The 21,419-nt window shown below is 50.4% G+C and overlaps 1 protein-coding gene across 1 annotated transcript in view; it reads right to left on the reverse strand.

The window, feature by feature from the left end:
- Positions 1-5,767: 5,767 nt before the first annotated feature.
- The window catches only part of LOC140913070 (uncharacterized), a 33,008-nt gene continuing 17,356 nt past the window's right edge, over positions 5,768-21,419 (reverse strand). The window contains 6 exon segments of the mRNA XM_073348766.1: positions 5,768-6,599; positions 7,291-9,401; positions 14,692-14,808; positions 16,997-17,126; positions 17,649-18,020; positions 19,296-19,318. Of these exon segments, the coding sequence (XP_073204867.1) occupies positions 8,380-9,401; positions 14,692-14,808; positions 16,997-17,126; positions 17,649-18,020; positions 19,296-19,318 (1,664 nt within the window). The 3' untranslated portion in view covers positions 5,768-6,599; positions 7,291-8,379.

Below are 21,419 nucleotides of genomic sequence, written 5' to 3' on the forward strand. Positions count from 1 at the left end.
TTAAGGTACAAAGCATTACAGAGAAAACATCATAAAAACAATAAAAAACCTACACATGTGCTATCAAGACCAGGATTATCCCAACCCTGCCATGGATTCTGGCAGAAGCAGTCCTTGCAACCCCTGCCCAGTTGGGTTCCTTGTGGTCATCAGCTCATCTGAGTTTCAGCTCAGAACTAGCACCCAGTCCTTCCAGCCCACCCCTAAGGCCTGAGGTTCTGCGTGGGTCAGGGGTCCTGTCCATTTGATGGACCAGGATGAAGGCCCTGAGCCTGTTTGAAACCAGGCTATTTATCCACAAACCCCTTCTTTGTCCTTTGGTCCCTAGAGAATCCAGCTGCTTTCCTGATATCCACAGAGCCAGTTTTCTCATCATAGAAGACAATCAGGTTGGTCAGGCATGATTGCCCGTGGTGAATCCATGTTGACTGTTCCTGATCACCTTCGTCTCCTCCAAGTGCTTCAGAATGGATTTCTTGAGTAACTGCTCCCTGATTCTGCTGGGGATTGAAGTGAGGCTGACCGGTCTGTAGTTCCCTGGGTTCGCTTTCTTCCCTTTTTTAAATATGGGTACTATATTTTCCTTTTTCCAATCGTCTGGGACCTCCACCGATAGCCACAAATTTTCAAAGATAATGGCCAATGGCTCTGCAATCACATCAACCAACTCCCTCAGCATCCTTGGATCCATTAGATCTGGACCCATGGACTTGTGCATGTCCAGCTTTTCTAAATAGTCCATCACCACTGAGGGCTGCTCACATTCTCTCTATACTGTGTTGCCCAGTGCAGCAGTCTGGGAGCTGATCTTGATTGTGAAAACCAAGGCAAAAAAAGCATTGAGTACTTCAGCTTTTTCCACATCATCTGTCACTAGGTTGCCTCCCCCATTCAGTAACGGTCTCACACTTTCCCTGACCTTCTTCTTGTTGCTAACATACCTGTAGAAACCCTTCTTGATACCCTTCACATCCCTTGCTAGCTGAAACTTCAGTTGTGTTTTGGCCTTCCTGATTACACCCCTGCATGCTCGAGCAATATTTGTATACTCCTCCCTAGTCATCTGTCCAAATTTCCACTTCTTGGAAGCTTCCTTTTTTAGTTTAAGCTCAAGGAAGATTTCACTGTTAAGCCAAGCTGGCCACCTGCCATATTTGCTATTCCTTCTGCACTTCGGGATGACTTGTTCGTGCGCCCTCAATAAATCTTCTTTAAAATACAGCCAGCTCTCCTGGACTCCTTGCACAGGCGCCGACTTCCCCTCTAGTCGGTGGGTGCTCGACCTCCCCTCCGCCCCAGGCCCTGCCCCAACTCCACCCATTCCTCCAAGCCCCTGCCCCGCCCCCTTCCCACATCTTCCCCACCTCCTCCCCCGAGCAAGCCCCATCCCTGCTCCTCCCCCTCCCTCACGGAGCTTCCTATATGCTGCAAAACAGCTGTTTGCAGTGGGTAGGAAGTGCTGGGAGGAAGAGGGAGGAGTTGGTCAGTGGGGCCCGCAGGCAGGTGAGAGGCACTGAGGGGCGGGGGGAGCTTGGCTGCCAGTGGGTGCTGAGCACCCGCTAATTTTTCTCAGTAGGTGCTCCAGCCCTGGAGCACCCATGGACTTGGCGCCCATGCATCTATGTGTCTGATGATTCTGGTTTTATTATAGTTTCAACCAGTTTGCCTGGTACTGAAGTCAGACTTATGGGCCTGTAATTGCCGGGATCACCTCTGGAGCCCTTTTTAAAAATTGGCATCACATTAACTATCCTCCGATCATCTAGTACAGAAGCTGATTTAAATGATAGGTTACACTATAGGTCATCAGGTACAGACTACAGGTCTACAGACTGGTACAGACTACAGGTAATCTGGTACAGAGTTGATTTAAATGATATGTTACAGACGACAGTTAGTGGTCCTGCAATTTCACATTTGACTTCCTTCAGAACTCTTGGGTGAATGGCATCTTGTCCTGGTGACTTATTACTGTTTAGTTTATTAATTTGTTCCAAAACCTCCTCTAATGACCCCTCAATTGGGGACAGTTCCTCAAGATTTGTCACCTAAAAAGAATGGCTCAGGTTTGGGAATCTTCCTCACATCCTCAGCCATGAAGACTAATGCAAAGAATTCACTTAGTTTCTCCGCAATGGTCTTCTCATCCTGGAGTGCTCCTTTAGCATCTCGATCATCCAGTGGCCCCACTGGTTGTTTAGCAGGCTTCCTGCTGCTGAGGTAAAAAACTAAATTTGCTGTTACTTTTTGAGTCTGTTGCTTGCTGTTCGTCCCATTCTTTTTTGTCCTTCCTAATTATATTTTTACACTTCATTTGCCAGAGGTTATGCTCCTTTCTATTTTCCTCAATAGGATTTGACTTCCACTTTTTAAAGGATGCCTTTTTGCCTCTCACTGCTTCCTTTACTTTGTTGTTTAGCCACTGTGACTTTTTCGGTTCTCTTACTATGTTTTTTAATTTGGGGTGTATATTTAAGTTGAGCCTCTATTATGGTGTCTTTCAAAAGGTTCCATGCAGCTTGCAGGGATTTCACTTTTGCCACTATACCTTTTAATTTCTGTTTAACTAAGTTCCTCATTTTTGTGTAGGTCCCATTTCTGAAATTAAATGCTATGGTGTTGGGCTGCTGTGGTGTTTTCCCTGCCACAGGGATGTTAAATCTAATTATATTATGGTCACTATTACCAAGCAGTTCAGCTATATTCACCTCTTGGACCAGATCCTGTGTTCCACTTAGGACTAAATCAAGAATTGCCTCTCTCCCCTTGTGGGTTCCAGGACTCCAAGAAGCAGTCATTTAAGGTGTCAAGAAGCTGTCTCTGTACCCCATCCTGAGGTGACATGTACCCAGTCAATATGGGGATAGTTGAAATCCCCCATTATTCATGAGTTTTTTAATTTTTATAGCCTCTCTAATCTCCCTGAGCATTTCACAGTCACTTATCACCATCCTAGTCAGGTGGTCTGTAATATATCCCTACTGCTATCTTCTTATTATTCAAGCATGGAATGACTATCCATAGAGATTCTATGGTACAGTTTGGTTCAGATGTGGATTGGCGTCTCCAAGTTCATTGTTAGCTTAAGTGTTTTTTGATTGGGCACTTACTGAGAAGAGACTTTTCTCAGGCAGCTGACCAACTGCTTCCCTGAGCCTACTTAAAATCAAACAAGTACACAGCCAATATTCATAACTTTGAACACAAAAATGACCCATGCATACAAATAGGATGAATATAGTCAGTAGATCGTACCCTTTACAGAGATATGTTACATGGCATATGTAGCATAAAACATATTCCAGTTATGTCATATAGACATTCATAAGCAGATTCCTATAAAGCATTATGGGGTGCAACATCACACCTATATCTAAATGTTAAGTTGTGCAGATGCACCGCCAGAGCTCCCACTCAGACTAGACGTGGGTGAGAAGGACTGAGGGGGCGGGTTGATCGCACAGTGCTAGTTAATGGCTCCTGCCGGCAGAGACAGGAAGAGCACACATGCGACCCCACCGGGCACTGCTGTCGAAATTCTCTGGCTAGAGGTGCAGGGGCGCACAATCACCTGGAGTGGAGCCCCCACAGGGACATCCCTGGAAGAAGAACCTGTAGTTATTAGATACTAGAGGACTGGCTACCAGCCTGATTTTAGGGTAGGATCTAAGTTATATATTGACCTGGCTAAGTGGCTGGTCCCTTGGGATTGCAAGGACTTTATGTATGATGAATAGGTCCCTACCAAATTCACAGCCCTGAAGCCTGGTCTCCCCCACAATGCTCTCTGGCTATTGTAGGGGGCTTTCAGTATCTCCACCCTCACTTCTGCCTTCAGAGCTGGGTGGCCGGGGAGCGGTAGCTGGCAGCTGGGAATCCAGCTTTGAAGGCAGCCCCACCACCAGCAGCAGCCCAGAAGTGAGGCTGGCCTGGTGTGATATTGCCGCCCTTCTGCGCTGCCACTGAGGAGCTGTTGGGGCAGCCACTAGCCGTTTACCCCAGCAAGATGAGCGACAACCCTGGAACCCAGGTACCCCCTGATTGGGAGTGTAGGAAGGAGCCCAGGGAAGCTGAATAGGGTTCGGCTATGTGACTGACTGCAAGCCGGCCAGCATGTTGCAGCCAGATTTCCCCGCTGACCCAGTTGCAGACCACTCCACCACCGTTAGGGCCTTGGGCTGGGATGCAGTGGAGTGGGTGGGCCTGCGTTCCTCCTACCCCCTGCCACTCCATCCCTGGGGCTGGCAGCCTCCCCACTTTCAGGCCAAGAAGCCTGCATTGCTTTCTGTCCCAGCACTCTATGAGCTTCCGGCTTTCTTTCGTGGCATTTTTGCAATGGCCCGTCTTTGCTGTGCACCCTGGCATATTTGTGAGAAGGGATGGATCCTGCAGTGCTTTCCTATGTTGCTAACTGTCATGAAGACATCACGGATGGCAGTGCAGTTAATCATGAAGTTCCTAACTGAGGAGGTCTTGCAGGTGCCCGACATTCTGTGTGATAGGGATAGGAGCAACTTTAGCTTGCTTTTGGCATTCACAGAGCAGGTGTATAGGGTAGGCCATCGCTTTTGGGCTCGGGAAACAAGCACTGAATGGTGGGATCGTATTGTCATGCAGGTGTGGGATGATGACCAGTGGGTACAGAAATTTCAGATGTGGAAAGCCACCTTCCTGGAACCACGTGTGGAGCTCGCCCCAGCCCTGCAGCGCAAGGACACCAGAATGAGAACTGCCCTCTCAGTAGAGAAGCGTGTGACAATCAGTGTGTGGAAGCTGGTGACTCCAGACTGCTACCGGTCAGTCGTGAATCAATTCGGAGTGGGGAAGTCAACCATTGGGGCTGCATTAATGAAAGTGTGCAGGGCAATAAATCGCAGCCTGCTATGAAGGACCATGACTCTGGGAAATGTGCATGAAATAGTGGACGGCTTTGCAAAAATGGGTTTCTGAAACTGTGGAGGGGCAATAGTACACATATTCCAATTTTGGCACCAGACCACCTTGCAACGGAGTACATCAATAGGAAGGGGTACTTCCCCATGCTGTTGCAGGTACTTGTGGATCACCGTGGGCGTTTCACTGACATCAACATGGGGTGGTCCGGGAAGATGCATGACGCACACATCTTCAGAACACCAGCCTATACAGAAAGTTGCAGGCAGGGACTTTCTTTCCTAACCAGAAGATCACAGTGGGGGATGTTGAAATGCCCACAGTGATCCCGGGGGACCCTGCATACCCCTTACAGCCATGGTTCATGAAACCTTATATGGGACACCTGGATAGCAGTAAGGAGCGGTTCAACAACAGGCTCAGTAGGTGCCAGATAACAGTGGAATGTGCCTTTGGCAGATTAAAGGCACGCTGGCGATGCCTTTATAGCAGGTTAGAGCTCACTTAGGATAATATTCCCATGGTCATAGCCACATGCTGTATGTTGCACAATCTCTGAAGCGAAGGGTGAAAAGTTTGCTCAGGGCTGGAGTGCTGAGGCAGACCACTTGGCTGCTGATTTTGAGCAGCCAGATACCAGGGCTGTTAGAGGAGCCCAGAGGGGAGCTATTTGAATCAGGGAGGGTTTGAGACAGCACTTGGACAATGAGCACCAGTAACATACCTCTGTCAGAGGTACTCCAATGTTACATTACATGTAGTTTTCCTAGGGGAAATGGGGGCCTTATAATCCAGTAAGAAAGTGATTAAAATGCCTGTGCACGTATTGGCAGTGCCTGCAATCTTACCTTGTAGAAAGAAAAAATAAAGATGATTTACCATTATAAAGCTTGGCTTTTACTGCACAAGGAACAGCACGCGCAAACACACAGATGCTTGGCGGGAAAGGAGGAACCAGGGAAGGGCAGACTTTCACAGCTGTGTGTAGGTCCAGCTGTCATTGTGAAAGTTGTCCGAGGGGGTGGAGTGAAGGGGAAACTGAGAAGTCCCAGAAAGTGGAAAGGAATTTGTGGGCAGAGTTTAGGGGGCAGGGACATGGGAAAGAGTTCAGTGCTCCTCTGCCACTGCAGCACATTCAGATCTGCTTGGGGCTTGTCTACACTTCCCGGGGGATCCACGAGTGGCAATCAATGCATCGGCGGTTGATTTAGTGGCTTGAGTGAAGACCTGCTAAATCGACCGCAGATCGCTCTCCCATTGACTCCTGTACTCCACCAGCCCAAGAGTAGCAGGAGTCGACAGGAGAGCGTCTCCCGTCAATATCACATAGTGTGGACCCCGTGGTAAGTAGATCTAAGCTATGTTGATTTGAGTTACGTTATTCATGTAACTCAAATTGTGTAGCTTAGATCGAATTTCCCCTCTAGCATAGGCAAGGTCTCAGTCTGCAGCATTATTAAGGACTTCAGCACCTGTGTTTGCTCCTCCATTATTTTAATCATCCACTCAGTTGTGTCCTTAAGAAATGTGTGATTCTCTTTTCTGTCCTGCTATTCAGCTTCCCAGCACTCCTTGTGTTCCCTTTTTTTCTGCATTAGAGCACTGCCGGACCTCCCAGAATATGTCTTCTTTGCTGCACCTTGGGCGCTTTTTTATCTGGCGGAGATGCTTGGCCAGCATGCGTGAGGTGTTCCTGAAGGCCACATCTGGTGAAGCACAGGGGACAATGCACAGAAGCAGGATTGTTAAATTCATGCACAACGTTAAAACATTTCAATTAAATATACCTTTTACAACATTGCCATCACTTTCTCACCGACCCTAGCGAGGCACACATTTCTGTGAACACCCAAAGCATGGGGAGTGTTGGGACGGGGGACTGACTCCACACTGAGAAAAGAGCACACACTCTTTGCAAGCATCGTGGTGCAGCATTCTAGGGAACAAATTCTAAAATTCTCCCACGCTTTTCTACAGGTGGGGGTCGTTCTAGCGGACATCTCACTGCTAAGGGTAAGCAGGGGAAAAGGGTACAGCTACTCCACGCTTGTGGTTTCTGCCCTGCTCCATATGCTGCTCGCATGTGTGCCACTTTGGTCCCTGCACAAGTGATTGCCGAATGGCGCGGGAAGTTTCCTACAATGGGGGAAGGAACAAAGCTGCTCTACCACAGAACCTTCAGCAGAGGATTGGCAAGTACCTCCAGGATACTTTCCTGGAGATCTCCCTGCAGGATTTCTGTGAGATCTCGACGTGCATCAACACCCGACCACCGTACCAATTCCACCGTACCAATTAGCTACACGGGGAATCGTCCAGCTCACAGAAACACAGCCAGCCTCCCACATTTCTATAGCCTGAACCCACCTCCACACTACACAAGCCACAGCCACTTACCAGGCATCTCATCTCCTGCTTCTTGCTCCCTGAAGAGCAACTGCTGAGTCTGGCTAGACAGCTCTGGAGTGGAGAACAGTTCCTGGCTGCCTGGCCTACTGGATGACCCTGCCAGGAGCTGCACATCCTCATCTAACTCCACCTCTTCATCAGTAACTTCAGCCTCTGGGTTAGGTCCTCTTTCCGCTGCCTCTGTGCCCTCTGAAGTATCCATGCGGCTCTTGGCAGTGGAGGTGGGGTTTCCACTGAGGATAGCATCCAGCTCCTTATAGAACCAGAAGGCCTTAGGTGAAGCACCTGAGCGACAGTCCGCCTCCCTCGCGTTATGGTCCCCCTGCCTCAGCTCCTTTACCTTCGCTCTGCACTGTAGCGTGCCCCGATCACAGCCCTTTTCGCACAAGCCTCGAGAAATCTGCCCGTGGGTATCCCAATTCCTACAGCTCAAGCGCAGCTGGGACTGCACAGCCTCCTGATGCACGGGGAGAGAGCCACAGTTGCCTTACAGACAGTGAGGACTTAGAACATTTTCATTGGCTCACCTTAAAGATTTACACTGTTTACATTGGCTTCTCCACATGCCATCTGAACCCATCAGCTTCTTTAATAGCAAAGAAACATCTGGTTAGACAGACCTTTCTTACACATTAGGGACGTAGTTCTTCTTCATCACATTTCTATTTAAAGTAGACGGCATGAGCAGGTCCTGAGTCTTCTTTCAATTACATGGACCAGGCCGTTCTGCCCCGCCCCACAGGACTGCAAATCCCACCTCTAGATGTCACCCAAGAGTCACACTGGTTGGAACCGAGATAGATGTGGGGAGAAGTTCCTGGCGGGGTCCCATCTGCAGGGGTGGAGGGGAGGGGGTTGTCCGGGCTGCATCCCCTCTAGATGCATGAGTGTGTGTGGAACAGAGAGACGTAGTTGGATCCCACCTACATGGAGGGCAGGAGGGAGTTCCCTAATGGAGTAGGCTGTGACCATCTTCTCTAAATTACTACCACTGGTCTGCTCTTCCCCACACTGCTCAACCAAGTTCCCTTCCCTGCCCCACGCAATCACTGCTGGTCATCAGGGGGACAGGACCACTCACTGGGCTACATCTGCTGATGCCATGGCAGGCCCACTGGCTGCAAGAAGCCCCTCAGGCCCTGGCGATGGCAGAGGGGTGTTAGTGTGAGTGACCTGGTGCCGGTTGAGGTTGGCCAATCTACCAAACCACTTGCCACAGTCAGCACAGTTGTACGGCCGCTCCCCGGTGTGTGTGCGCTGATGTCGTCTCAGGCTTGAGCTCTCTGCAAAGCTCTTGCTGCAGTCAGTGCATTGGAAAGGCCTCTCCCCTGTGTGTGTGCGCTGGTGCTTGGTCAGTGCATTGGTGTTGCTGAAGTTCTTGCCGCAAACATCACAGCAGTGCAGCAGCTCCCCGCTATGTGTGTGTTGGTGTGTTCTCAAGTTTGAGCTCTCTGCAAAACTCTTGCCGCAATCAGCACAGCTGTACGGCCGCTCCCCAGTGTGTGTGCGCTGGTGTCTTCTCAGGCTTGTACTCTGTGCAAAACCCTTGCCGCAATCAGCACAGTGGTACGGCCGCTCCCCGGTGTGTGTGCGTCGGTGTCTTCTCAGGATTGAGCTCTGTGCAAAGCACTTGCCACAGTCAGCACAGCGGTACGGCCGCTCCCCAGTGTGCGTGCGCTGGTGTCTTCTCAGGCTTGAGCTCTCCGCAAAGCCCTTTCCGCAGTCAGCACAGTGGTACGGCCGCTCCCCCGTGTGTGTGCGCTGGTGTATTCTCAGGTGTGACCTCTCTGCAAAGCCCTTGCTGCAGTCAGCACAGCAGTGCGGACGCTCCCCAGTGCGTGTGCGGTGGTGTGTTCTCAGGAGTGAGCTCTCTGCAAAGCCCTTGCTGCAGTCAGCACAGTGGTGTGGTCGCTCCCCAGTGCGTGTGCGCTGGTGTCTTCTCACGTTTGAGCTCCGTGCAAAGCCCTTTCCGCAGTCAGCACAGTGGTACAGCCGCTCTCTGGTGTGCATATGCGGGTGTATTTTCATGACTGAGGACTGGCTGAAGCTCCTGCCAAAGACAGACCATGTCCTCATTCCTCCCAGGCTCTCGTGCCCTGCTGGAGAGAGCAGAGACAATCCCGGTGTTAGCTCATGGTTAAGGATACAGGTTTGTCAAGGATGGAAAATGTCATGGATGGAGCGATTTCCCCATTTCTCTGTCTGATTTTTTGGATGTGCGCCTCACTCTGCAATGGCAGCTCCTATCTGACAGGGCTGGACTGAACACCTCGCTCTGGACATTAAGACCTGGCCTGCGGGGTTACAGTGCCACTCAGATTTTCCCCTGCCCACAGTCATAATGGTGGGTGAGGCGGGCCAAATTTCAGTGAATGGCCTTGCCACCCATTTCGTCTCTAGCCTCCTCCTACCCCTCTGCACCAGGCTGGGGTTAGGGTTGCAGTGCTGGGGGGAGAAAAGTGCTTCTTTGGGCAGTTAGTACCCCCTTGGCAGGGCGAGGACGAGGGCACATTTTGTTAAACATCATGGAACCATCACAGGAAGTTTAATGACCTGTGACTTTTACTAAATTTACTGTAACTGCTCTGTAATTTTTTATATGAAATGCCATGACAAATCTGCTGCCTGACTCAGGGTGGAAGGGATAGCTCAGTGGTTTGAGCATTAGCCTGCTAAACCCAGGCTTGTGAGTTCAATCCTTGAGGGGGCCATTTAGGGATCTGGAGCAAAAATTAGGGATTGGTCCTGCTTTGAGCAGGGGGTTGGACTAGATGATCTCCTGAGGTCCCTTTCAACCCTGATATTCTATGATTCTACCCTATGTTGTTTATGCAGTGCCTATTCCCACATATGCCATGCACCTACTGGGTCTCATTTTATGCTTAAATTGTAGCTTGCCCAGACAACAGGCAGCAGCTTGTACAAAGGGGCCCTGATCCAGAAGTAGGGGCTTTAAGTGCTAACAAACAGGGTCCAGGGTTTGTTTTCACACTGATTTTGGCTTTATTTAAATCAGAGGTTTTTATTTATGTTGCTGGTTCTGCACTATCTCCTGTTTTATGGCACACGGCCTGTTCCCCAGCGTTTGTGCAGTTTATACTGGTTTGAAACTAGTTGAGGGGCTATAATCCCCTCATGTAGATGCAGTTAGACCGGTATAAAGCTGTTTAGCACAAGGTAACTTCCTGCAGGGGAGTCTGTCCCTTTCAATGAATTCCTTCTAAAGAAGTCATTCAGCCTTGGCCTGATGTTTCATTCTTTGCACAAAACTAAAACTAAACTAAAATCCTCGGGGTGGGGAGGGGTTGAGGAGATGACAAATCACCTAGAGACACTGCTGACCTGGAAGGAATTAATGGTTGCCACACAGCAGGCCTTTGATCTACAGACAGTGTTAAGGCTGAGGGGTGTCTAAGCATGGACACTGAAGCAATTGTAAGTGACTAAGATTTTGTGCCACTGAGAGAGCAGGAGAGGAGATGACCTCCTGAGGTCCCTTCCAACCCTGATATTCTATATTCTATGTGACAAAGGCCACCCTCTCCCTCGCACCCAGCCCATACACCAGGGTACTCCAAGTCATGGCCCACAGGAGCCTTTCGTCTGGCCCCCAAACATGTCCGCTCCCCCAGCAGCAGCTGCCTGGAACGCGGGGCAGTTTTAGAGCATTACAAAGAAAAGCTGCAAGTGCCGGAGACCTGCTCTACAAAATGGTGTCCTCTGCGTGGCATGACCTCGCACTCATGGTACATGACCCACTCGGGGGGGGGGGGGGGGGATTCTGTGCGACTGCGTGCACGGATGTTTAATGAGCCCCGCAGATTTCTAATTTTTCATGCAGAAAAAAGCTTCTGCCAAAATGTTGCTGTAGTTCCGCCTTTTGCCCACCAAGGGGTGCTGTGGTGATAGAACAAAGTTGCAGCTCCCTGCAGTGAGGGAGTCAGGAGACAGGGACTGTGGAGTGGCTGGCTGTGGGGGAGGGTCAGGTCAGACAGGGGCTCATAAGGGCTAGTGGGGGAGGATAGACTGGGGCAGGGGCTGAATGGGAGTGGAGGCACAGGGCCACGGGGGAGAGGGAGGTGCAGAGACACTCAGTGATGGGGGAGGTTTGCAGAGCTACATAGGGAGAGGGGACTGGCTGGGTGGGGGTACAGATGGTGATAGGGGCAGATGTGCCTAACTGAATGGGAGAGATTAGGGGTTGGTCAGGGTTTGCATGGGGGAAGCTCCCTAACAATCTCTCCCTGCCCCCCTACCCCGCTCTCCACCCCAAAAGCCTGTTCCATACTTTTCCCACCCATACACAACAACCCTCCAAGTTCGCACCCAGGCTCCTTCTCAGCAATGACTTCCCACTCCCTCAGCTCCTCCGTTACCCCTGGCTCCCCCAAGCCTTTGCACTGCTTCTGAGGGGTGCGGGAAATATGGCTCTGTATTGTAGTTTAAATGAATTATTACTCAGAGTTCTGTTTTAACACGCCTCGTAAGGAATCTATTTGTCAAAAAACATTTCCTGAATCTTTTTTGTTATTACGGACATACTTGCTGACAGGTATTTTGAAATAAATGACCAAAAATAATTGAAACTGGTGTGATAATATTGTGTTATTTTGACAAATAAAATATGCAGAATTTTAAAATATTGTCCGCAGAACTTTGAATTTTTTGGCGGAAGTAATGACGGATCCTGCCCTGCCCTGAGTCATTCCCAGCTTTCTCCTTGCTCGCTGGGGGCAGGTTTCTCCAGTCTGAGAGGTCACGTGTGAAGTGAAGCGGCAGAGAGGGCGGGGGATGGGAACCTTGACAGGGCAGCACCTTCTCTGCCAAGGGCCAGTGACTCGGGGATGCTCTCCCAGGCTGCGAGCAGGTTTTTGCCCCTCTCTGAGCTATGTCTGGATCCAGGTGCCCCAGGGCCATAGGACACCAGCGCACAAAGCTTGAATCAGATTTTTCAGGCATGAAACCAATTTGAAAACTCTCTAGGGCACCCCTGCCTTGGTATGATTTTCTGAGGTGTGCAAAGCCTAGAAGAAGGTGTTGTGGTCTATGGACCAATAGGCGTGTCTTTCTACCCAGGTGCTTGTCTGACCCCCAAGTGCCAGTGTCTGATCTGCTGATACGCACAGATGAAGTTTATCCTCAGAGCCGCAATCCCTTTTCCATTTCCAATTCCCTTTTACACACTTGAGGAAGTTGAGGCATGGGGGAGCTGTGGTGACTCGCTTCTAGAAATGAACCAAGATGTTTTCAAATCCTACTACAATGTCCTACCCACTTGGTAAATGCAGCTCCCATATTCTCCTCCCACCACGGAGACCTCTCTCTTTCCCACAGCATCCCCTGAAATCTCCCACCTCCCCACATTGTCCTATATCACTATCCCACCCCTTTTCCAAGTTCATCACCTCCCCCTCTCCAATCCACTTCTCTTTCACAGCTTTAGGGCTGTATCATTTTTAGGTCCCATCGTAGGTCAGATATCCAATGAGTAGGAAAGATAGGAAGTATGATAGTAAGACCCCCTGCCTTAACCAGATCTTCAATGACCTGAAACTCAAAAAACAGTCATACAAGAAATGGAAACTAGGTCAAGTTACAAAGGATTAATATCAAAAAAACAAAACCCCACAAGCATGTTGGGACAAAATTAGAAAGGCCAAGGCAAAAAACAAATTAAATTAGCTAGGGATATAAAAGGGAATAAGAAATCTTTTTACAAATACGTGGGAAGCAAGAGGAAGACCAAGGACAGGCTAGCCTTACTAAATGGAGGGAAAGACAATAAGAAAAAACGCAGCAGTGGCCAAACTGCCATTAAATGCCTCTTTTGTTTCAGTTTTCACCAAAAAAGTTAGCTGTAATCGGTCGGCTAACATAGTGAACACCAGTGTCAGTGGGGTAGGATCTGAGCCTAAATAGGAAAAGAAATAGTTATGAATTACTTAGACAAGTTAGAGGTCTTCAAGTAAGCACGGCCTGATGAAATACATCCTAGAATACTTACGGAACTGCCTGAAATGATCTCTGAGCCATTCACATGTTCTTAGAGATAATCGCTGAGGATGGTAGAGAGACCCAAGGAGTGGAAGAGGGCAAATATAGTAACCAGTTATAGAAAGGGGAATAAGGACAACTCAGGGAATTATAGACCAGTCAGCTTAACTTCAAAACCTGGAAAAATAATGGAGCAACACCATTTCTCCAGTTTATCAACAACCTTTTGAATTCTAATCTTGTCCTTTAAAGCACTTGCTACCACTCCCATCTTAGATTCGTCTGTAAACTTTATGAGTGTATTCTCTGTGCCACTGTCCAAATCATTTATGAAGATATGGAACAGAGCTGGACCCAGGACAGATCCCTGCCGGATCCCACTCGAGATACTCTTTCAGTTTATTTGTGAACCATAATAACTACTCTCAGAGTGCGGTTTTCCAAGTGTTGCAAGCAAGATGCGAGAAGTAATTCTTCCACTCTATTTAGCACAGGTAAGACCTCAACTGGAGTATTGTGTCCAGTTCTAGGGCCCACACTTCAGAAAGGATGTGGACAACTTGGAAAGTATCAGACGAGATCAACAAGAAGGTCTAGAAAACATGACGACCAATGACAAAAGATTGAAAAAATTGGGTTTGTTTAGTCTGGAGAAGAGAAAACTGTGGGGGACTTGATAAAAGTCTTCAAGTACGTAAAAGATTGTTACAAAGAGGTGGGTGATAAATTGTTCTCCTTATCCACTGAGGCCAGGACAAGATGTAATGGCTTAAACTGCAGCAAGGGGGATTTAGGTTAGACATTAGGAAAAACTTTGAAACTCTAAGGATAGTTAAGCACTGGAACAAAATTATCTAGTGAGGCTGTGGAATCTCCATCATTGGAGGTTTTTAAGAACAGGTTAGAAACACGCCTGTCAGGGATGGTCTAGAAAATACTTAGTCCTGTTAGTGCAGGAGACTGGATGAGATGACCTACAGAGGTCCCGTCCAGTCCCACATTTTTATGATTTCTAGGATTCATAGATATCAAGGCCAGACAGGCTCATTGTACCCATCCAGCCTGGCTTCCTCCCTATCCCAGACAAAGAATCTCCCCCAGCAATTCCTGCCTCCAGCCCAGTAACTCCTGGCTGAGTTAGAGCAGGGCTTTGAGAAAGAGATGCCCCATCTCCACTGACAGACTCCCAGTAATGGAGAATCCATCTTGTCCTGAGGGGAGCTCTCCCAATGGTTCCTTCCCCTTCCAAATAAACAATAGCTCCTAATTCCCAGCCTCAATTTGTCTCCCTTTTGCTCCCCACTAGTCAATCTCGCTCTGCCTTTGCCTTCTACATTAAGCATCCCTCCGCTAGCAGCTGGGTAAATCAGAAGGGATTGGATAATGATGACTCACCTGAGGAGGGGCTTTCAGGTCTTGAGTTTTCCCTGGAGTCCTCGGCATCCCGGATCCAGAGCTCTGCCTCCCCTAGCTCGATCCGGTGGATTAAGTCTGGTGTGGAACCTGAACAGCCTGTTTGGGGAGAAAGAATCAGTTCTGGAGGCAGGGACTCATTTATATGTTTCAGAGTAGCAGCCGTGTTAGTCTGTGTCCGCAAAAAGAACAGGAGTACTTGTGGCACCTTAGAGACTAACAAATTTATTAGAGCATAAGCTTTCGTGGGCTACAGCTCACTTCATCAGATGCATAGAATGGAACATATAGTAAGAGAGATACATAGATACACATACAAATAAGTTGGAAGTTACCATACAAACTGAGAGAGGCTAATTAGTTAAGATGAGCTATTATCAGCAGGAGAAAAAAACTTTTGTGGTGATAATCAAGATGGCCCATTTAGACAGTTGATAAAAAGGTGTGAGGATACTTAACTTAAGGAAATAGATTCAATATGTGTAATGACCCAGCCACTCCTAGTCTCTATTCAAACCCAAGTTAATGGTATCTAATTTGCATATTAATTCAAGCTCAGCAGTTTCTCATTGGAGTCTGTTTTTTGAAGCTTTTCTGTTGCAAAATTGCCACCCTTAAATCTTTTACTGAGAGGCCAGAGAGGTTGAAGTGTTCTCCTATTGGTTTTTGAATGTTATGATTCCTGATGTCAGATTTGTGTCCATTTATTCTTTTGCGTAGATATATGATATGTGATAGATGCCATCATGTGCCAGCAATGCCCCTCTGCCATGTACATTGGCCAAACCGGACAGTCTCTACGCAAAAGTATCCTCACACCTTCTTGTCAACTTTCTAAATGGGCCATCTTGATTATCAATACAAAAGTTTTTTTCTCCTGCTGATAATAGCTCATCTTAACTAATTAGCCTCTCACAGTTTGTATGATAACTTCCAACTTATCTGTACGTGTATATGTTCCACTCTATGCATCTGATGAAGTGGGCTGTAGCCCACGAAAGCTTATGCTCTAATAAATTTGTTAGTCTCTAAGGTGCCACAAGTACTCCTGTTCTATTTATATGTTTGTGAAACCCAGCACAACAGAACCCTGATCTCGGTCAGGGTGCGTCTGCATGGCAACTGGCACAATGAGGCCCCAGTCTTGGACGCTGCTTAGGAGGAAAGCGCAAGAAATCCCAAGCAGGAGAATAATGAAATAAACCTTCCTTAGAGATTTCTTCCTGTCTCCCGCCAGGCAAGTTCAGTTCGTACTCTGAAGCAGCAACATCTACGACCCATCTCAATTTGCTTTGGGGGCTGAGTCACGGCAGGTGGCACCATTACGCAGACCTACCAGTTCTTTTGCTTAGGATGCAGCATTGTTCAACTGTGCAGTTGTTAAATTTATGATGTTCCCTCTTTTTGGCGAGGTGGGGAGCTAAATTCCCACTAAGCTGTGCGGCCGTGCAGCAGACTATCAAGGGTTGCACAGGTCCACAGCCACAGGGGTCTGGACTGGAGAGGTGCCGCGGCCAGGTAAAGGCGCTTCTCCCCTGGCCCCAGCCCCAGAGCTGCCGCAACCAGGGAGAGGCGCCTCTCCCTCAGCCCTGGGCTGCTACAGCAAGAGAGGGCTGGGGGGAGTCCTCTCTCTCCGCCACAGCCCTAGGCAGCCTGCACCCCAAACCCCTCATCCCCGGCCCCACTCCAGAGCCCTCACCCTCTGCACGCCAACCTGCTGTGCCAGCCCTGAAACCCCTCCTGCACCCTGAACCCCCTCATCCCCGGCCCCACCCCAGAGCCCTCACCCCCAGCCAGAGTCCTAACCCCCCCCCCACCCTTAGCCCCAGCCCTGAGCCATCTCCCACACTCCGAACCCCTCAGCCCCACCCCCACCACACATCACCTCCATAATGGTGCACAGAACAAAATTCATTCCACACATGGATGTAAAATCTTAGAGGGAACATTGGTGGGGAGCTGTTCCAAGCAGCAGGAGACTTTTCTCTCTGCCTTATTTGTCTAACTAGAGTCAGTTCTTGAGGTAGAGTTCCTGCCCTCAGTGTCTGGGCTGGGATTCCTGGAAGAGGTGGTTACAACCACTTCTGTGCCAGGACTGAGGTATAATGCAAGTAAACCAGTTACATTAACATTACCCTGAGGCTCTGTAGCCCTGATTTCTCCTTTAACAAGAAACCGACCTGAAAGGGGCTGACATTTGCCACCACTTGGCTACTCGGTGGCACATGGCAGCTGAGGCATGAGGTAGCCCACTGCAGTGAATAAAAGAAGGGAAATTGGTCCTTACCCAGGGAAACGAGGGCCCGGTAATTCCTCAGCATCTGGTCCCGGTACAGCTGCTTCTCTGGCCGGGACAAGAGCTCCCACTCCTCCCGGGTGAAATACAGAGCCACCTCCTCAAACGCCACCCGCAGCTGCTGGCACAAGCGTTACACACTCAGCACCCTCCGCGCCAGCCCCAGCCCGGGCTCTCCGCAGGGGACGCGGGTTCGAGGGCAGCGGCTCCCGGGGAACCCCCAGCCCAGCAGCTGTGACCCAGGGAGACCCCCCCGCACAGCCCCCCGGGGACTCGGGCCCCGCTGGCCGGCGACAGGAGTCGCCCTCGGCTCCCCACGGGGCTCTGGGGCGGGGCGCTGGGAGGGGCCCGAATCCCAGGGCAGGGACCAGGCTCCTCCCCCGGCCGGAGTCCCCGCCTCCGCCCCAGGCCTGGGCTCGGCCCCGCTCCCGCCCCCGGCTCGGCCGCCTCGGGGCTCCTCGGCCCGGCTCCGCGTGTCCGCCCGGCCCGGGGCCCCCAGCGCCGCTCCCCGGCCCCAGCGCTCCGGCTGCGGCAGCCCCCAGCCCCGGGGTCACTAGCGCGGGAGGGACCCGGTCCCGGCCCCCCTCGGCCCCAGCCGGGACCAGCCAGTGCCCGGCCGGGGAGTCCCCGCCCCGCGTCCTACCTGCGCCGGCCCCGCTGCAGCCATCGCCGGGCTCGGCTCCGGCCCCGGCCGCGTCCTCCGCCCGGGCAGCGACCTCCCGCCCCGCGGCTGGTGCCTCCCTCCCCGGGGCCGCCTCCCGCCCGCTCCCCGGAGCTGCAGCCGGGACCCGCCCTGCGCAGGGGCCGGGCTGGGACCCAGGGGGCCGGGAAGGCCCCGCCCGCGCCTGCGCCGCCAGCTCCAGCAGCCGGGGGAGGCCCCAGCGCAGGGACCCTCCGGCCCAGCCCCCCGCCGGACGCCTGGGTCCCGAGTCCGGCCGCCGGGGGCGCTCGCGGCACCTGGTCCCAGGCGGCAGGAGCCCGTTACTGGGCAGCCCCCTGGGGTGGGGGCTGGGATCCCGGACTCCTGGGTTCTCTCCCTGCTCTGGGAGGGGAGCGGGGACTAGTGAGTACAAGAGGGCTGAGGCCCGGCTGTGGAGTGTGTCACTGTCACAGTAAGGGACGGGTCGGGCTGTGTGGTGTGTTTGTTGCTCGGTCGTGTGTTGTTGGTGTGTGTGTTACAGGAGATCACACCCCAGGCTGTGTATGGTGTGTAGGTATGGGTGTTGCAGGAAGACTGTGTGATGTGAGGGTTTTGCAGATCACACCCTGGCTGTGTAGTGTGCATATCTTACTGGAGTTCACCCCGGCTGTAGTGTGTGCGTGTAGGTTTCGGGAGCGGTGTGTCTGTGTGTGTTACAGGAGCTCAGTCACACCTGGCTGTACTGTGTGCTACATGTGTGTTTCAGGAGGGCTGCGCAGTGTGTGTGTGACATATATGTCACAGGATCCATCACCCATCTGTGTAATGTGTGTGTCTGTGTGTGTGTCTGTGTGGTGCTGAAGGAGCTGGTGCCCAGGCTGGCTGCCCCACCCGCCGCCCTGCACACCTCATGTACTGCTCCCGCTGGCCACAACAAATGGTCCAAGGTCAAACTTATCAAGGGCCCATGGGAAGCCCACCGCAGCTGGCTCTTCCAGAAGCTCGCCATGCCGCTGTGCTTGCTGAGAAAGGTATGGGGGGGACGGAAGGGATGGATCCTGTATGTGACACAGCTCCAGCCAGAGGCTGTGGCTACAGAGCCCTGCCAGCCCAGCCTTGACCAGTAGCACTGACCCTGGTGCCCCTAAGCCCAGCACCTCTGTTAGCCCAAGGCCTACATCCCCTCTGGCTGCTGGAGAAGAGGATGCTGGTCTGTGGGGTAGTGTCTCCCCTTCCCATCCTTCCTCCACTGGACCTTTCCTCTGTCCCACAACACCTCCCCTAAGGTGCCTGGGTCTTTGCCCCACTCTAGCAGCTGTTCTGCATAAGTGGTGGGAAGTGCAGTCCCTGTGGTCCAAGCGGCCTAAGGTAACAGCTAATGGTGGCTGAAAAGGGGAAGGGCGTTAGGCAGGTGGTGTGGGGCAGGGAGGGTCACCAGGGGTCTCAGGACTCCTAGGTCCTATCCCCAGCTTTGCAAGGGGGATATTCAGAGTCAGGACGCCTGGGTTATATCCATGGCTCTGGGAGAGGAGTGGAGGCTGGTGGGTTAAAGTAGTCGGGGCTCGGAGCCTGGACTGCCTTCGAATGGGATCCCAGCCATGTCTCCCTTGTGACACTTCCTGCAGACCCAACCCTGATCTCAACACCAACCTGGCCAACATCATCAAGCAGTGCTGGAGCAAGAGCATGCCCAAAGCAGCCATTGAGTCGGCTATCAAGGGAAGGGTACGGAGCCAGGTCTAGGAGCCCAGCACACAGGGCAGAGGGGCTCATGAGCTGCAGCCTTACTGCATTCTCTGGGCCATGCTGAGGGGCATTGGGAGCCTTGAATGAGGAAGCGAGGCTGGGCTTGTGGCTACGGTGCTGGGCTGGGCTACAGGACTCCTGGTGTCTATTCTTAGCTCTGCCACTTGCTGCCTCTGTGACCTTGGGAAAATCACTTAGGTCATAGGGAATTGCCAGATGGGATCAGAGCAGACGTGTCCACTCCAGTGTCCTGTTTCCAGCACCAGAGACTGCAGAGGTTGGTGTAAGAATCCCGCAGTAGCAGATGTGGGGATAATCTCATGTGCTCGTGTCACTCAGTGGGTCACACCGGAGAATACCAGATTCAGGACAAACTGCTCAGAAATAGGGCAGACACACGCCAAAATTGCTGGTTATTCTTCCATAAGATATACCAAACCAGCAACAAAAGTAAACTCCTGTCTCACCACAGTGGCTAATAGTCAGAAATGCAGCCACCTTAGGTATCCCAGGCCTTGTTTCATCACCCACACACTAGACTTAATGATGAGTGGTTACTGAAAACCAACTTCATCAAACAAGGAGTTCTTCTGATCCCAAAGGACCAGCCACATACCCAGGTTAATATACAGCTCAGATCTTGCCCAATAATCGCTGTTGCCAATCCTTGGTATCTAATATCTAAAGGTTTATGTATAAGCGAAAAGAAAGAGGTGAGGGTAAAAATGGTTAAAGGAATCAAATACATATACACATTGCAAAGTGCTTGTGTCCAGTTTGAAGCAGTGATGGAATAAACTGCTGGCTTGTTAAGTCTCTGATGGCATCCAAAAGATTGGAAGGTCCCGAGTCCATTGGTTAGAACGCTCCTTTTATTGTAAGTCCATAGTCCAGAGATCAGTGCAGGGAAGAGGCAAAATGCAGATGTTTCTAGGGCTTTTTATAGCTTCTGCCAGGCCTAAGTGTTTCATGATTTTCTCATTTCTTTTTTAGTATTTTGCTAAATGTGCCAAATAAGTCAATAACCAGCTCTGCATTTTGTCTCATACATGGGTGTATTGTTCAACTTTACATTGTTAGATTTACCTGACATTAGGCTGTGTGTGTTTTGTATAAAATACTGCTGAAAACAAGTATGATGGTCTGTGAGACTTAACTGTCAATAAAACTAACTTGAACGTATGCTTAAAGTAGTTTATCTATAAAATAATATGCAGTTTGGTTTGAGTGTATGCTAAATTGTTTTGAGAAAGAGGAGGGAAGGGTGGATGTTAAAGTGTTATGTGTCTGTATGTGTGTAGAGAGGTCAGAAAACAACATTTATAGCTCTGGTAAAAAGTGCAATCAACTCTTAACATAAAATAGTTTAAACTAGCCTTACATTTTGTCTACGTGGGGTGTACTGAACAATTGAACACCGTTAGATTTCTTTTAAACTAAGCTGTGTGCGTATTCTGTATAAAATAATGCTGAAAACAAGTATGAATGTGTATGTGAGTGGATGACATCTATAAAACTAATTTGAATGTATGCTTATGGTGGTTTATAAGTTGGCTTGAATGAATGCTTATTTGTTTTGAGAAGTGGGGCTGGGAGGGGTTTGTGACTGAGGCTGTGTGTGCAGGCTTTTGGGTTTTGTTTTTTTTTCTTTTTAATTTCTCTATCTCTTCACCCACTGCCACAATATACATAGGAAAGAACAGGTCTACCTCATATAACTGAGCAGCATGAGCTCCAAAATGAACATTTACTACGGTTCTCCTGTTCCGTGTCATGTGGGCCACAAATAGATTGCTGAGACCGGCTAGACCCCTCCGGAGTGGAGAATTCCTGACTCGCCGTGCCACTGGATGACCCTGCCACCGACTCCACAATGTTCTCCAACTTGACCTTTGTCCAGGACTTCGTTCTCAGGCTTGAGCCCCCTGTCCACCGCCTGCAGCCCCGCCAAAGTATCCACAGGGCTCTTGGCGGTGGAGGTGAGGTCACCACCAAGGGTGGCATCCAGCTCCTGATAGAAGGGGTAGG

The sequence above is a fragment of the Lepidochelys kempii genome, chromosome 6 (genome assembly GCF_965140265.1).
Source record: "Lepidochelys kempii isolate rLepKem1 chromosome 6, rLepKem1.hap2, whole genome shotgun sequence".
Classification (NCBI taxonomy): domain Eukaryota; kingdom Metazoa; phylum Chordata; order Testudines; family Cheloniidae; genus Lepidochelys; species Lepidochelys kempii.